Source organism: Scomber japonicus, chromosome 15 (genome assembly GCF_027409825.1).
Source record: "Scomber japonicus isolate fScoJap1 chromosome 15, fScoJap1.pri, whole genome shotgun sequence".
NCBI classification, from domain to species: Eukaryota; Metazoa; Chordata; class Actinopteri; order Scombriformes; family Scombridae; genus Scomber; species Scomber japonicus.
Window position 1 is genome coordinate 12935415 of NC_070592.1, and position 18795 is coordinate 12954209.

At 40.1% G+C, this 18795-nt stretch overlaps 1 protein-coding gene across 1 annotated transcript; it reads right to left on the reverse strand.

Annotated features, from left to right (window-relative positions):
* Positions 1 to 6096: 6096 nt before the first annotated feature.
* Positions 6097 to 18444, reverse strand: snx27a (sorting nexin 27a). The gene is made up of 13 exons (XM_053334376.1): positions 18112 to 18444; positions 14942 to 15167; positions 14560 to 14752; positions 14113 to 14177; positions 13220 to 13324; positions 12920 to 12998; positions 12451 to 12614; positions 10793 to 10882; positions 9806 to 9955; positions 9458 to 9586; positions 9079 to 9138; positions 8840 to 8888; positions 6097 to 7859 (listed from the first exon to the last, which is right to left on the reverse strand). Exons 1-13 carry the CDS (start codon positions 18420 to 18422, stop codon positions 7789 to 7791), a joined length of 1692 nt encoding a protein of 563 aa, XP_053190351.1. The 5' UTR covers positions 18423 to 18444; the 3' UTR covers positions 6097 to 7788.
* Between the last annotated feature and the right edge of the window lie 351 nt (positions 18445 to 18795).

Here is an 18795-nt window from a genome sequence, read left to right on the forward strand (position 1 = left end):
ACTCCAATTTGTAGGACATATTTATATCTTACACAACTAAAATCATCTTTAGTTGCACCTCTCTGGAGAATGTTGCAATTCAGTGCAACTCATATGGGTGGACTAAAAAGTGAGTAAACACATAAGGATAATCCAGTACTTCTGTGCATGGAGGGTGTTAGGAGATTTGATTTGAAACTGTTATGCCTGTTAATTATACATTATGTAATTATACAATATTTGTTATATAACACAAGATTTATCACTTTCCTCTCGGATACAGAGCAGGAACAGACACAGTACAGCCATTAGCTTTTGAAAAGTGGATTAACACGCAAGCAAAGAATAAAGAGAATAAATCTAGCAAAAGACCACCACAGCTGCTTCTGTGTAAAACTGACAATGACATGTTGAAGAGACTCCTGCACCGTTTTCATTGAAGCCTCAATACAAGTGGACATTAAGTGGACTTAACACATTTTCCCTCTAGTGTGACTACTGGGTAACAAGCCACTCTGTGGAAATAAAGACATTATTTCAACCTGACAGCTAAAACCTGTTTAATGCTCAGGGGAGGGGTGATCTTCTGTTGCTCTTATTAAACGACAAAAGGAGCTCACTTTCTCTTCAAACTCTTCAGTGGCTGTTGATCCATCTGATCCAGTTTCATGTTACTAAGACTGTTGTATGTAGGGCTGTAGCTATCAATCTGCATATTATATTCTTGATTAATCAATCTATAAAATGCTTGAAAATTGTGAAAAATGTCTTTCAGTTTCCCAGAGTTCAAGGTTACATCTTCAGAAGTATTGTTTTGTTCAATCAATAGTCCAAAATCCAAATATACACTACCGCTCAAAAGTTTTAGAACACCCCAATTTTTCCAGTTTTTTATTGAAAAAATGTGTCCAAGCTTATCATGTTGGTCTTTTTTCCTAAGGTAGTTCTGGCATAGCTTGGGCTGTTTTGGCTCATTATCTAGCTGTAGGATGAACCCCTGACCACCTACGTTCATACCAAAGGGTACTGCATGGCGCTGCAGAATGCTGTGGTAGCCCACCCTGGATCCAGAAAAACAGCCCCAGACCATCATGCTTCCTCCATATTTGACAGTTAATGTCACACACTGAGGAACCATCCTTTCGCCTACTCAACAGCGTACAAAACTCCTGCGTGATGAACAGAATATTTTAAAAAAAACAGGACAAATTGGGGTATTCTAAAACGTTTGACTGGTAGTGTATAAAAGAAAAGAAAAGAAAAGACAAGACAAGAAAAGACAAGAAAAGACAAGAAAAGACAAGAAAAGACAAGAAAAGAAAAGAAAAGGCTCAATGCTTCACATTTAAAGAGCTGGAACCAGAAAATTAATTGAATTTCTGCTTGCAACGGAAATGATAAGTTCTAAAGTGAGTATTAATTCCATGGCTGGTTGTATTCAGATGTAAAGATGCTCCTTTGCAGTAGAATCAACCAACTAATCCTACATTTAAAATGATCTGTAAGTTCAAGTACAAAAGAATTATGAGCAGCAAAATTCAAATGTGCTCAATAGCACCTTTAAGGCATTATTCATATTAATAAATTATGTATAATTCTATATATATTCTATTAATGGATCATGATCACTGGTGCAAAATGTGTAAGCATCATTTTAATGTTCTAGCTGGCTAAGACTGAGCTCATTTTACCCAGTTTAGAGGGCAATTAAATCTATTAAAATGTTGCATAATGAAACACAATCATGCATTTGTAAATCCTTAATCTGTGAAGTAGCTGTTAAATAGATGAAGTGGAATAAAATATACAATGTTATGGAATACACAACTATAATAAGTAAAGTGTGAGCACCTCAAATTTGTGATTAAAGGAGCCTTATTATAAAACTGCATGTGTGTATATATTTGGTCTCTAATGTGCCTGCAAACACACTAACTGTGAAACAGGACAGTCCAGTCAGTTTGGTGTGGGCTGGCTTGCTCTTGTGATTCAAGAAGCCATTCAGATTTGACGCTTCCTCTTAAGTCACTTGGGGCTTCATTGAAATTGTGCCATGAATGTCACTTTAAATTTAAACCAGTTTAAATCTAGATATCTTGACTTGCAAATCACCAAATCAATGTTTTCAGGGTATTACTGGAGTCAATGGTAACACTGACATATCATCTTACTATCAGTTTAGTTTTACAATAATGACATTGTTAATTTGTGGGGTTATGGGTAGCAATGTTGTGCTTATGGTAACGGTAACAGTCATCTCACAAGTATTAATACTGCACGCTGATCTAAGATAAGGATTCAGAGTTACTCAATAGTCAAACCTGATTGCTCATATAGTATAATGGAGAGAAATGGAAAGTGAGGAGAAGTGGTTAAGTCAGGGTGGTAGCCAGCAGTCAGCATACAGCACCGTAGACAGACAGTGCTAACGAGATGAGTATTTTCACCTCGACGGTGCCAATGCACACAACATTTTTATGGGCTTGGTTCCACGGGGTGCATTAACAGTTTCTGTATTTTTGGTCTGAATAACGCCTCAACTCAGTTTTCCCCCCTCTGCCTGCAACAGCCTGTGTGTGTGGAGTGAACAACATAAAGATCTGTGCAGCATGTGACCATCAAAATGTCACTGTGTCAGTTTTTCTACCAGAATAATGTGCCTGTGGACCTTTTATCGGTGCCGGTGCTCCCCCGCCACGGGAAACATTATGTACTGTACAACATTACTCGCTTTCTTGTGTACGTGAGGCTGTTTTCATGCAGGAATTTTTTATAAAGAGGCTAAGCAGTAAAGAATGACAACCATCTATGCAGTGAACTAGACAGTGAACTAGTAAAGCACATGCCTCTACCAACCATAAATGAGATATCTACTAATCAGGCCTCAAACACTATTCTGTTATTTATATAGCGCCAGACAACATGATTTGTCTCAGACCATTTCAGGTGGTGAGGAGGGAAATTGAAATGTTTCCTGCCAGCCAACTGTCACATCTGTTCCTTGTCATGATCACCAGTCCTTCCTTCACTCCTCATCCAGCATGCTGCACAGAGCAGCTGGACGTGTTGAGAAAAACAAAAAAGGCTGTCGAACCAGCTCCAGATTCTCAATTTTGCTCAGAATTGAAACTCTTCCACCAGCGACTTCATATGAACTATATTCACATAAATGCCTCCCACACATGTACAAATTACAGAACTTGTCTCTCCAAACAGGAGGCGGTTAGAGAAAACCTTGAGAATGAAAATGTGCATCACCTTGCTTGACATCACACCGAAGAAACACTCATTAAAGCAATGTATTCAGCATGACTGTAATATTTTGACCAACTTAAATTTCACTTAATTTAAAACCTTGTTACCGTAGGTACACTTGTCTTCTTCCTTCAAGAGGCTAATTGGTCCCAGATGAGCACTGCTGTTGCTTTATCACTTCATGTCATTATAGGAAGACATTCTTGACTTAGAACAGGACCAGAATCCATACATTGATGAACAGTGTATGTGCTTTTTCATTTAAGAGCTGGTGGAAAGCCTCCTGGAAGCTAATTCACATTACGACAGACATAAAAAAAAAAAAAAAAAAAAAAAAAAGAGTTCACAGGGAGTAAATAAATGTAGACCAACAGCATTTTTCCCAATATATAACTTTATTTAAAATATTGTTACAATTTAATACTCTACACAACATTTTCAAACCTTTTTTATCCTTTTTCTTATATTGGTTAGTAAACCTTCATTTGTTTTTTGTATTTTTAAGATATAAAACTCTTCAGCGTCAGGTGTTAATTGATGTCTTTCGACACTTTGTAAATGTGACACTGCTTCTCTTTTAAACAGCTCAGTTCATTATGTAGTTATCTAATCCTCCATACAGCCATTCACCACACACAAAATTAATGATCAACGGTGGCTCTAGCGTTGTACACCATCATTTCCCCAATCTTTATAATCTCTGCTTAAATAAATAAAAGTTTTTGAGTTGGAGAAACGAGAGTGCATTTTTGTCCAAAGGATATCCTTTTTTTTTTTTTTTTTTTAAAACAACTATTTACAGGTTATGCAGAAGACAAATAAACAAGGCTTATGTTTTTAATTAATTCATGTTACTGCCTACTTGCCATGGAAAAGCCCTGTGTGTTTCAAAGCAATGAACAGAAATTAATTACACAAAGGCTAACACTTTTTAAACAGCACTTACATCCACCCTTAGTATTTGTCGCTGGTAGGACACGTCAGCTGACACGGGGGAAAGCCAGCAGCTAAGGCCCTCAGAGCTGGATGTGCGTTCCAGAGGTCAACAAATAATCAGGTCTACACAAAAGTATTGCTGCCGAGACTAGCGTAGCTGCTCTGACCGAATCAACAGTGTCAAAGAAACAGAGACTGACTGAGCAGCCTCATAAACACCACTTCAAACACTGGAGTCAGAGCCTTGTGAAATGCCGTTGAATTAACATTGAAAATCTTTCAATTAATTAATTAATACACGAGACTCAGGAAACTGGTGTGTTACTATAGCAACAGTATCATTTAGATGAGCGTTTCATTGGCATTTGTGACGGACAGAAACTTTCTGAGCCTCACATTCCGTCCACACACGGATCTGCTCATCTTATATTCTACAGCGGCCACGTCTGTTGTACAATCCAACATTCGTTTCATCTGTGTGAAATTCATTCTCCTTTTTCATTAAGAGTCATTCATTAACAAGTCCGGGCTGTCCAGCATCTCAAACACAGCACAGTGTACACTGACAAACGGAAAAACATCAAACATGGGTCAACCATACAAAAAGACGTGCTTCTTAACATTCTTGTCATCGCTCGGCTTTCACCTAAACACTGTTACTATGACGTTTACCTCACTGATGGCAGAAACGGACGACAACTGAGACTGAGCATAAGATGGCACCTGGCGCAGACAAGACAAACTGAGACACACAAATAAAATTAAAAAAGAAAAAAACTAAACAAAAAAACAGCAGCTTTCTAAAAGCCTATTCACAGCAGCACGAGCCACAGGGACAGAGAACAAACATCAAACAGTAAAAAACACTGCTTTGAATACATTATTGGGAGGAGTGAGTCAGTCGGCTGACGGGAATAAAAGGAACAGAGGCTGTACTGAGCGTGTTGAGCCAATGTGGTGCTGCCACGGCAACCACATCCCCTTGTGATGATGGGAGACCAACCTGGAGAGTGTAAGAGCAGAGGACAGACAAGCCAACACACACACACAAACAAACACACAACCTCTATCTGCCTCTGGATCCACATCTTATAAAAAAAAAAAAGACATACAAAAACATGTCATGGTTGAGCACGTCCAATTCTTATGTCATCCATCTTTAAATTGGCTATTACTTTGGCTGTCAAAATGACCATTCTGCAATCCAATGCACACTGCACCCTCTTTCCCCCCCCTCTCCTCAATCCAGCTATCTGTGGTGTGCCAGTAAAACACACAATATGCTACTACAGTAAGGTATGTATTGCTATAGGATGTTGTGTAACAGAGACAACTGGATGACAAATAGCAAAATATCTTGTGACGTTGCACTTAATTTTGTCCAACTGCAAAAACAGAGAAGGGAGACAGGAATGCGTGTGTGTGTGTGTGTCATGCTGAAAAAGCATGTGAGAGGCTGTGAATGTTAGCTAGACAATAGGAGACACCACCCATTTGTCTCTATCTGTCTGGCGTCTCCACTGTCGTACAGATACAAAACCCTATCTTCATTTGCTGGCTCTCACGCCGACAGCTCATCAGACACATCCAATCAGAGCCTAAAAGCTTATCAGCAATGTCAATTATAAACACAGAGGACACACACAGAACAGCGTGCTCCAAGGTAACTGACTGAAAAGCATAAAATCAAAATGTACTGAATTGAAAGCTAAGCTCAACTGTAAAATTAATTCAAGTTAGAACTTGTGCTCTAAAAGTCTGTGTGAATAAAAATAGTGAACTAACATGACACTCGGATTCAGGTCTATTGTTGCTGCCTGAAGGCGAGCACAACACACTGATCAGACAGTAATGAATCGGTCAAGATTAACTTGTAACCCTTAGTGGGATAAACAAAACTCTATTGCAGTTAGGTTAAAAAAAAAAAAATCAATACATTTACACATAATGTCTCCATTTTCTGTCAGGATGTAAACCTTTACTGAACTAATATGTGCTCTACGCATTTAAAATGAGACAAATGAACCCACAATTAACCCTGTTTTCTCTGTATGAAAAAAATTAAATGTCCGTAAAACTGTTGTATCATTTTTTGTCATGTGCATAAACACACAAATAATACTGTGTCCTGTATTCTGTAGGTGAGCTATGCTGTCTGCATTGCTATGTATGCTGATGGCTGTGGTCGCAGTCACACAACTTCATGCACCATCAACTGTCTGTATAACACACACACACACACTCACACACCATCTGTCCTCCTGACGTGGTTAATGGACATACTGCAGAAGAGTGATACTTTGGTGGGTGACTTACAAAGCCCGAGGGATCACTCTTTAAGAAGCTCTGAGACAATTTCTCTTCCTGCTCAAAACCTACAACTAAATCTCTCTTACACTCTGCTGCTCTCTGCTGCCGGCTCAGAAAACTGCAGCTAGACAGACGATACTCTTAAAAACTTTGCTGTTTTCTCCTTGTGGTTGCAATATGTCAGATTCCCCACGGGGACTGTGTGATATTTCAGAAGCATCAACCCTTTAGCCTGACAACCTTTTGTTCAAGATATCCCAGCACAGATTTGAGAAAGAGAACGCTTCTTCCTCTCAACTTCCAAGGTCTGCGAAATCACCACAATATAACACTTTCGAGGGGGATAAATAGATACTGACATTATCGGCTGACTGCCAACAGACGTCGTTCTGAAGTAGTTAGACCAGAAAACGAGGCGAAACATGGAGATTAGTTGGTGCTTGAATGCAACTCAGTTAGTATTTCATCGTGTTAGATCAAGAAACCAATAATTATAGGTCTTATATTAATCTATATTTTATCAGAAATAAGATTGTTAAACATACACATAATTATGAACATGTCCCCCTTATGTTGTCAGTTAGTTACATTTGCATCGCTTGTGTTTTCTGACAAAGACAGAATACTTCTGACCCCACAAATAGAAAACATCATTTTTTTTGTTAATATCCAGCATCTGTGTAAAGCAAGATTTTTGCTTTCTTTCTGTATCACTGCCTGTGAAAAGGGTCGTGAAAACCCCCTTTTTCCTATATCCCTCCCTTCTTATCTACATCTCCGTCGTCTCAGTTCTAGTTCAGCAGAGGGCCAAGCTGAAGGCTTTAGACTGAGCAGATCGTGTTGGAGAACTGACTGTCACAGTCCCATCCCGCATGTCAGCTCCTTCGTCAAGTGGCGTTTCATCAAGGTGCTCCCTTTTGCGCAAATGATGCCGCAGCGCTGTGGTAACCTTAACCAGTCACACACTTCATGTTACATCTCAACCACTAGCGAGACTTTGCTTGTGTCCTGCTCCACATCATGGAGCGAATGCATTGAGGAAAACAACAGACACCCTATGGAGATCTAGTAAATGACATGAATGTTGGCTTTTGTTTATTTTCCTTCATTGCTCTTCTTGCTGTGTGTATCCCTGGGTTTGGTTAAGTGTGACTATTCCAATTTCCCAAATTGGTCAATTCCAGTTTGTTATCGGGGCATGGATCGCCTCAGTCTGTCACTCAGTTCTGTGTTTGTCGATGGGCGCTCTCTGGAGTGGCTGTGATGATGCGAGTGGACCAGTTCTAGTTGGAGTGAAGACCAATAGTTTTAGGAAGTCGCAATCTCCCCCCCTAGGTGGCGCCATCCCTTCTGCTGTGTCTCCAGAGGAGGCAGATACTCTGGAATACAGAGAGATTGTTCAGGGGGCAAATCTGAATAATGTTTTTTTTGTTGTATGTCATGTGACTTACGAAAACCCAAGTAAAACACAACACAGATGTCCCTGAGTTGCTTACTGCTACTGTTGCTTTGTAACATGCTGAACCCTCATCTTGTATCTGGGTGACTCTGAAGTCCTTCTCAACTCCTCAGTTCTTCTTTATTTGTCTCTTTTCCTGTAACTCCAAGTCTGTTCTTGCCTTCTTTTGAAGTTGTTTGTCGAAATACTTGTACTACTGGTCTTGTGCTCTCTCACGTGGGCCAAATAGTTTTAACTTCCCTCTACTGTGTGGTTTTTTTTGAGATGGCTCTGATAGTGAGTCACATGTCTATACATGCATCTATTCTAATCCCCCCCCATTTAAACACAAATGCACCAGTATGTTTTTACGCAGATATCTGACAGCACCGGAGGAGAATTTACTCTCCAAAGCTTTTTAAATATATTGTGAAGCTGGGGTGAATTGTCTATTAAGTCCAGCCTTTTCTCTTTTCTTTCTCTTTTGTAGTTACCCTTTGACTTTGTTCACTGCCTTGTAATGCAATAGGAGCTGAACGGAAGAGATAATAAAACAATATAAGCCTATCTGAATGCAGCCTTTGTAGGTCTGCAGTGATTTAATGTCAGTGAACACAAGTTACTTGTAAACCAATAAAACGTTCACACATATTTCTGCCTTTAAAAACACATAGAAATAAAGGAAGGTGGCAGACTTGAAATCCTTTCCCTCCCCTTGCTGCTTTAGTTTTCGTCAGACAGGAAATGTTTGCATAATTCATGGTACCACAGCACCACATCTGAATACCTATCCCTTTATGATATTCCCTATTTGAAATCTTGCCTCCAACTCTTCAGTCCTGGTGTTGTATTATCAAGGGTTACTAAGAATAATATTGGTTTGTATTTAGGACAAAAAAATACGTAAGAAATGCTGCTTACCAGTGTTACTGCAGTTTTTGTTGTCTTTGTCAGATGCCTCTTCTTCAACCTGATGTACAACAGAAAGCAACATAATTAGTTCACAGGATATAAAAAAAACAAATCATAATCAAAAGCCTGAAAAAACATGTAAAAGTTCTTATTGCATTTGTTAAGATAAACGTAATAATACGCTAAATTTAGATTTGGCATGGAGCCATGTGCCTTCCAGAATGAAAGAGGAAAGGAGTGGTCTGTACCTGTTTCCTCCACTTCAGCTCACAAAAGACCCGCTCGAAGCACTCATGCATGTAGTTAAACTGGAAGAAAAAAGAAAAAAAAAAGGTTATTCAAGCACCTTTACCGTAGAAAGTTAAAAACAAGGAGCCATCTATCTGCTTCCTTTGCTCCTTTTCACTATGGCTTTGATTATATTATTCATACATGAGTTATGAAGTGTTGGGATTGGATTTTACAACCTCCACTTGTAAAAAATCACAGTCTGTCACTCTAAAACAACAAATTCCTCAGTGAACAGATGAATACATAAAGATAATAGAGGTGCTACACTAATCTTACAATGGTGCAGGCGTGTGTGTGTATGTGTGTGTGTGTGTGTGTGTGTGTGTGTACACTCACATATGGAGTGAAGATCTTGACCCAGCGAGGTTTCTTCTCTCCTCTGGCGTACTCAAAACAGAAAGCCATCCCCTCCTCGTCAGTGTCCCAGCGCTGCATCTCCCCCCACTCAAAAGCGATCACCTGATTCTGATGGAGGGACAGCAGAGTTGACAGTATGTAAAGTATCTATGCATGCTCATGTTGAGTTTAACACACATTGGATTCACAATTTAGTGTTTGGTGACTGCGTTGGATCCTTTATTCTGACACACACACACACACACACACACACACACACACACACACACACACACACACACACACACACACACACACACACACACACACACACACACACACACTCACCTCCAGTGTGCCATCCTCAGTACAAGCGTGCAGCTTGAAGTGATTGATGCTGATAGCTGTGATGACGTGTCCCTTCCTCCTGGAGTCGCAGGGGCAGTGGGGGAACGACAGTTCGTTGTAGCCCTCACATGACCGCAACAGGCTCAGGTACTAACAGACACAAATATGATGAAACGCACACACACACACACAAGTGAATATTACACAACAAAACTCAAGCTTACTGTGAGCAATCAGACTGAGGCAGAAAATCAGATCACATGTTTATATAACTTAATTAAAATGCCAGTAAGCAAGTAAACAATACTGGCATATTTGTAAGAGTGTTACTGCTCCTTTAAGCCATAACGTCTCTGTTGTTAATAGACGTTATGGCCTTATGGGAGTGGACAGATTTTGCTGTTAGATAAGCAAAACTATTTTAATTTGCAAAAACTGTTGGGCTGTGAACATTCAAGAGACACACGTATGGGTGCATGTAGCCAAATTGCAGGCTCAGTGGTTTGATCCCTTGCTACTTCTACACACAAACACAAGTGTCCTTGAGCAAGACACTGAAATCCAAATTGCTCCTGGGTGTTGTTAGGCCAGTGGATTGAAAGGTAGCCAGCTGCCATCAGTGTGTGTGCATGTGTGTATGTGTGTGTGTGTGTGTGAATGAAAGACATTTTGGATAAAAGTGCTATATCAATGCTGACCATAGTCAATTTAACATTTAGCTAGAGTGTTCTGCTGGGTGGTAACAAAGCTGTGAATAGAGTTTTAACTGGGTGTCACGCTCACACATGTCACTTTCACTAAAGGCTCTGCAAACATCCATTTAAATTCAACTGTTTATATCACAGGCGATATTATTCTAAAATGTGAAAGGGTTTCTGCCCTTTTTGTTCATCTTTGGTAACATTTTGGTGATGGCTCTGGTAAGCAGGCAAAGAGTGGAGTCATCCCAATCACCTCCCCAAACAAAGACTGGTCTGTGGGACTGACCGTGGCCATCTTGCGCTGCTCTGCCAGTTTCTGCAGCTGGTAGGATTTGTCCTCTGTTTTTATGAATCCCTTCTTCACATCATCCAGTGCCTAGACAGACAGGGGTGGGATAGATGGGGGTTAGGATGGCATGTAGAGATACAACACCATTCATCATTTGTCTAAGAATAAAACATGATTATCCATTAAGGCGATTTAACAGGAAACTATTCGAAGTTCCCTCAATAACAGCAATAATTGTGTATATTTGAAGTATTTTGGATACATTGGTGTTCATGCTTAGCATGTGCTGAACTTGCTATTAGAAATGAGAGTTTTAATAGGTCACTGCTGAACCTCACAGGCCTGAAATGCTTCAGGTAATGACCTTTATTGGTCAATGCACAGCCTGTAGGTGGCTGCAGCAACGGCTATTTTTAGTGCATTTGCATTAGAAGATTACATTTTCTAGTTCACACTTTGTACTGCGAAAACTGTGGAGTTTTGCTAGCTTTAAGAATATCCAGGTTTCTCAATTTTTTTTTTTTTTTAAGCACCTGGAGGAAATTCAAAACACGAGGCTGATTTAAATTCTCTGGGTCATTTGAAGGACTTTCTGATTGGAAGTAGCTGGATATTTGGTTGAGGATGTATTTTAGGAGGATTTTAGTTGCTAGTCAGGGTAAACACTGCATGAAAAGCTGGTATCATAGTTAATTATTTACCTATGAATTCCAAGTTGGCAGGAGTTGAACTACTGCTAAGCTAGAATTTGCTTGTATAATGGGAACTCCACACTAGAAGCCTCAAAGGCATTTTAGAGGTTTATCACTTCCTCAATTCAGAGAACATACAGGCCTCCATTTTATCAAATGTATCAATCCACATTGACTCTGACACATATGTGACTCTTCCCACCACAGGACCCTCTGTGGTTTTTTAAACTCCAAGCTAAGTTTTTTTTTTTACATTGGCAGGCGTAGTAAAGCCTAATTTTCCCACAGCCAGCCATTAAAATCCCACAAATCTCCAGGTCTTTATATGTTGTGTGCTTATTAATGCTAAACATAATTATTGTTCAAGGCCCCCGGGGTTGGTATGTACTTTCTGATTTTGCTCTAGGCAATAAATTAAACCAATCCCATTTTTTACAGTATACTTCCCATGGAGCCAACTTGAAAACAATGAAATATCTAATAGTTCGCTTCACCATAATGTCTATCAGAAATGAGAATGAATGTAGCCTCAGGAGCTGTGCTGCTTCTGAGGACGGGGACGGCCTGAAGGAGTTGGCGTGTATTGAACAGGCTAGATGCTTCGGTAGGACATATGCGCTGCTCACGCCTTGCATTTAATGCCTATTCCCAGTTAGTGTTATAGCATGTTGGGAAAGTAACTCTCTGTTCAATGACAGGATATGTTCTAAAGGCCAGCAAAGGGTAAAGAATAAAAACATTCATGGAGGACTGGTAAAAATAGTTAACAGGAAAGGGTAAAAATGTTCCTCTGGTTATGACAGAAATCATCCATGACCAACAATGATGAAATATCCACGCGTCTGAATAGTGTGTCAACTCAGAAAGACGTAAAAATCTCGAAGGAAAAAAATCCCAGTAGATCTAATGCTGTGTTGAGTTCCCTTAAGAAGAAGACATGTGGGATTCAATTATTGTTATTACCTGGTGAAAGCAGTAGTGTAGTGCCAGCGGGTTATCTCTGAGTAACTCCTCCTCCTGGAAGCTGAACAACCATTTGCGGAGTGCCAAACACGTCCCCGGCACTGCCGATGTGTAGTTCTGCACATAAAGCTTGTGAGGGAACTCATTAGGTGCCAGCTTCCGCACTACAACAAACGAGGAGGAGAGGGATGAAGGTCACAAGGGATGTGTTTAGTTATTTAAAAAGTAATGAATTCCAGTCTGTACAAAATTAGCTGCCCTTGTCCAAAAAATGCACACGTAACCTGAGGCCCAATGTATTTAAACTGACTAGATGGATGATGCAGGTCTTTATTTAGAAAAAAAAAAGTGGTCATGTGATGAATTCACCCCAGAGATGGCTTTCAAATGAAACACATGAAAGTACGTGAAAGTGCTTTGGAAATCTCCATGTGAAACACTGATAAAACATCAAATACAGTGTTCTTACCAAATGAGTGGTTGATGACTTCAAACAGGGCAAAGTAGCTGGCCATAATACTGTCCATTCCAACCTTCAACACTAATGCCTACAGGAGGAACAACACAGAGTCAACAAAGCAAAGAAAAATAAACCATTACATTAACATTTATCTTTAAAACTGGACTTTTACTGTAGTATAAAGTACATATCCCACTAATGTATATATGCATTTGATGACACACATGATTTGATTTACAGACACCTGATGCAGATGTCCAAACAATAAGAACATTTTCAAGTAGATGTGGTTAATGTATGTGTTCTTACCTGGTACACCTGGTCTGTGGTGCTGTTCTTGCGGACTCTGACGGAGATGGTGGTCTTGTCTGGCAGGGCTATTCGCAGCTCTACATCTGTTACTCCATTGTAGTTCTGCACAGCAAAGCAAAATGTAGTCAGAACTGTTGTAAACCTAACATTAACTCATGACTGGATTAATAAGGGTGTGGGCATGCTTGTATAAGCATATATTTGTAATGAATTATGTTCTTATAGATAATCAAGGCAAACAAGTTTGTTCTTCAAGTGCTGGATTAAATCAATAGTATTATATTTGTTTTAGCTTTCCTTATACATCTTGAAACCCAGTTTACTATTTATCTGCCTTTGCTTTCCAGTTTAACAGAAACACAAGACTGACAGATATGATCACCAGCCAGCTACTTTCAAGCAACTGATGCTTTTTTAAATGGCAATTAGCCTATTTTTTTCTACTTAAAAGATCAGAGAATTAAATAAATATATTCTTAATTCAATTTTAAGTTTGGAATTCCGCCAAATTTCCATGATTAGGGTCAAATTCAGATACAGACCATCAGCTAAATATATCCCTAATACCCCTCAATTATAATTGCAAAAATAAACCACTGGCTTTGATCTATCTGTGGAAACAACATTGGGTAGTATAGTAAACAAGACTCTGTGGTGCCGTGCAGATTCCTTGTCTTATAAAACACAAGTTGCACATCAGAGAGAGTTTTGAAGGATTTGCAGGAAAACTTTCCCCAGCCAAAGCCACAACTTTTAAAAGAACAAATAGCTAAATTTAATCCAGCACAACCCATATAACAATGTCTATTATTTCAGAAATGACAACATTGCATTACCCAAGAATAGAAGAATCATAATGCTACTGCTACATGTACAAATGTGATGCATACCTCATCTGATTCAGAGAGAAACTCCTGCATGATGTCACTCTCCCCGATCACCCGCACGGAGCAAACTACACATACAAAGAAAGAGAAAGGAGAGGAAGAGGTCAAAGTAAATCAAATAAACAAAGGATGGCTAAATGTCATGTTGCCTGTGTCCTGTGTGCTCTCATTAACAGTATTGTCCACGTACGATGGAAAATTGTTTAAAAGTACAAAAAAACTGATTTACATCCACAGCACACAATCACAACTAATGCCTGGCCTATATTTTCCCCTTTTCTTTCCTTGGTGTGTACACACTGATGTCAGTGGGTCTAGATTGAACTATAAAGCCATAATTCTCCATGAACAACATATTGATTGGTATTTGAAAGCCCTTTTGTCTTTGCCCATACAGAAAATCGACACATAAGTCACTTTACAGGCAAGTGACCTTTCCAAACAGCCTACCTCGCTCAAGGTATTCTTCCAGGCCTCTACGACGAGCATCCAGCTGCTGTTCGGAAAGAGAGAAGGGCCATTTGCCAGGAAGTTTTGGGAAGTTGAAGTTGGAAAACTCCCTCTTCAAGTTCTGGTGTAGTATGGCAAACTCCCGGTAGCGCTTTGAGCACAGCTGTCTGCCTGACATATACACGTTGTACACCTGTGGTCATTAAGACAAAGACATGACAGAAAGGCCAGAGTGAATCAGAGTAGAAGGACAGACTGAAAAGAGCAATTCTTTTTTAAAACGCAAACACACAAATGGCTGTAAATGTATACATATATATGAGAGACATTTTATGGCCCATTGCCTTTGAGAAAGAAAGTAAAATGTAAAATCAGCACTCACCACAAATCTCTCGGAGTGCTGCTCTACATGTTTGTATGTGGGGATGGAAATGGGCACGGCCTGCTTGTCACTGTAGTCATAGTTTGGTTGGATATCCTCTCCGCCTTCCAATCCATCAGCCTCCTGGGACGGCACAGCCAGAACCGCCAGAACCAGCTCCTTCTCTCCAGCGCGGATCAGGTCCACGACCTGCTTATGGGTAGCACCCTCGACACTCACCCCATTACTGGAGGGAAGTGGAAGCAAAAGAACAGCAGAGGAAGAAGGGAAGGGAGAGAAAGACAAGAAAATTAGCTCTGAGTTGTGAAACTGTCTTTTCACAGTGCCTTTCACATTTCCCACTTTATGTGTCAAGATGATTTGACTCTCGCGACCTGCGTGAGCGAACAGATCGAGCATTCAGCACTGAACCACAGCAGAGCTTGAGCAGATATTTACCATGCTAGTCTGGTAGCATCTTTGGTGGGAATAATAATTAGGAGTGTGCGCCGATCCAACTTTTACCTCTACCAATATTGATACCACAACAAGTGTCTCTGTGCTCTCTTTTCTCACAGTTAAAAGTCAGTAAATAATCATTTTTATGCAAAGTACCACGGGGATTGAATGAATGGGACTAATAATTAACACTTATTTTATAATGACTCCTCACAAACAAACTGTATTTAATGTGGGTCGTTCATGTCATGGCCGATACCTAACCCACTAAATAAGGTCAGAATCGGCACCAATTTTATGCACCCCTAATAATAATAATAAAAATAATAATAATAATGATTATTTAACTCTGATGTGAGGTCTTGCATGATTATAAAGTATTTATACTATCAATATGCGTCCTGCACATCGTCCTATTGTGACGTTTGGTAATATCAGCGTCCTCCATTGATAAATACAATGTCGGGAGTGCTGAGTAACCAGATCAGATCTAATGTCTCCCTTTCTTTTTGTGCTGTGATACGCCTCCTTTCTTGGCTCTGCTATGGCCAGATGGCACCAGCATCAGGTGTCTCTGCTAATCTTCCTATGAGAAACAGCGGGATAGACACAGGAAAGGAGAGAGCAATCAAGAGTGCGGGCATGAGTCTGTCAACTACAGGCCATGTGTCCATTTTGTAGTATAATCACTGGTAGTATCATGCATCGAAGTGAGAATCGCACAAACTGATATAAAGAGGGTGGTGGAGAATAAAGTCAACAGTTGGGAGACGGGAAGGTTTTTTGTGTTATGAGAGATCGACATGACAGCATTCCTCTTAATTGTTCATCTGAGCAGCAAAATAGGGGGCAGGAGGTGACCAAAAATGTGAAGATACAGCGCTCCCTCTACGCTGCTCTGATCCCATTATCCTCTCGTTAGACAAAACAGAAACATAGCAGTGTCAGGAAGAGAGGCGTCTCAGCCGCTGATCAGCACACAAAGGGAGTTGGTAGTATGTGAATTAAGCTAAGACAGGCAATGTTAACACTGAAGTAGCACTGTGTACTTTAGTTATCAGTTAATGTTGATACTGATAACAACAATAATAATAATAATAATAAACTTTATTTAAATAGCACTTTCCTTAACAATGTTACAAAGCACTTTAAAGAAGAAATAAAACCAAACAAGACAGATACAATTAAAACAATGAAAAGCACACAGATAAAGACGGAAGTAATAGAACATGGTGAATAAAATAATAAAATGTTATGTTTTTTAAAAATGTCTATAAAAAAATCTGATGTTCTATTAAAACCTTACTCCAGCAGCACCGTACAAAGAATAAATTAATACTGTGCATAAGCAGGTTATCACAGTTGAAGTATATTGTTTCCTTTTCTTGTTCTTAAAACTCTGAAGTAAAACACAGACTTATAAACATACTTATCTGGATGATTCTTTTGTGTTATGCGAAAAGGCCAAGCTGGTTAATAAGTCACATGATATCTACAGGTCCTGTCATATGACCAGAGGGAGATTTAGCAGCTGCAATTGTGAAAACACAGGTTGGGGAGGAGAACCTTTTTGATGCCTCAGCATTGTAGCATTATGAGTGGCGTTCCTTGTTCTCTGTTTCTCTTCTCCCTTTTCTACCGGTTTAGGAGTTTACATCAGCATGTTTTGAATGCTCAGACGTCATCCTGACACTTAACCTAGTCCCCATATATATATTAGTCTTCTACCAAACATATATAATAATTGTGCACTATTGCTTAATAACATTAACTTCATATTTAGCATTTGCACTGTTCTAACCTCCAGGTTTTCAACATTGTTAGTGTTTTGAGGCTGTCATTATTAGACGTCTGCAAATAGGAACTGAGAAAAGCAATATGTGGTCACGTTACCTATTGAAACTAATAGCTACATATCTACTGAAAGCTAAAGGCAAGAAAACAAGGTTGCACATTATAAAGTGGCAGCTCACTCACTGCTTCCCTTTACTGACCTATAAAGAGATCGACAAAACAAAACAAAACAAAAAAATTCAACTCTGTAAGATATCACCAGCATCCAGTTGTGTGTACAAAAACACCAAAGAAAACTGATACTTGATAAAGCACAAAAATCAACAGACAACACCTGCAGCTGTCCTGTGAAACTTGAAAAGAACGGCTGGTCTGTCAAACGGCGTCTCGTCAAGACAAGAAGCGCACACAGTATCACACATTATAGGATGTTGAATTTGAGCGACAACACTGCCATCCACTATCTTTGAGCGGGGGTCATAACACACATCCCCTGCTATTATTCATACGACAATGCAATGTCAACAGGACTGTCACTTGAATTTTGTCCACACAAACACGCTGAAGCAGACACTGCGCAAACAGGGTTAGCAAACAAGACGCTAGCTACCTGGTTAGCTAGCTAGCTAAAGCTAATCAACATGCACAGCCTGTTGTCCAACTTATGTAAGCTGGTTAGCTTTTTACTCACCGCTAACCAACTAGCATTAGCTTGACGTTGCTACCACATATTTAGACACCTGTTCCCCGGCAACGTTAAATAAATAACTTCGGGGTGGACAAATGACTAGTCAGCTAAGTAAACATCCACTTTAGTAATCACAACATACAATTGACGCATACCTTGAAGATGGCTAAGTGCTTGAGCATTGATCACCAGCTAAACTAGGTAGCTAGCGTTACTTGCTAACTAGCAGAAAAGAGAGAAGCGGACTTACACCTCCAGGATGCGGTCACCCTTAGAAATCCCGGCTCGGTCTGCTGCCCCTCCGGGCAAAACAGCGCTGACATGCTGAAGAGGAGCGTACAGTTCCCCGTTGATGCTCCGTAGCTGTCCTCCTTCGCTAACTTGACCGCGAACATTAAAGCCGTAGCCCGATTCGGATTTGACGATCCGGACCGTCCGTGGACCGGACGTTACCGTGGTTGCAGTCTGGCCCGGTGTGCCCGCAGACACACCGACCACCGGGCCGTTACGGGACGATGAAGGGAGAGCCGACCGAGTTTCATCGCCTTCTACATCCGCCATCTTATCCACAGGCCCTACCCCCCTCCAGTCGGTGCTGTCTTCTAGCAAATTCAAAACAACACTGGAGCTCTGTGCACAGACCGACTCTGTTGTTGATAACACGCCCCTCGGCAGCGTCACGGGACACGGCCACGCAACGTGACCTCCGGAGGCATCACTGAAGTTCAGGTCTGCTGTGCTGTGCTGTAGTAGGTATGTATGTAAAGTTATATGCAGGGTTGGGAAGGTTACTTTGGAAATGTAATAGGTTACTAGTTACCTCATTTTAAATATAATAAGTAATGTAACTATTTAAATTACCTAATCAAACTAATGTGACTTATTACATTAGATTACTTAAAAAAAAAGAGTTTGTTTTATTAGGACTTCATTT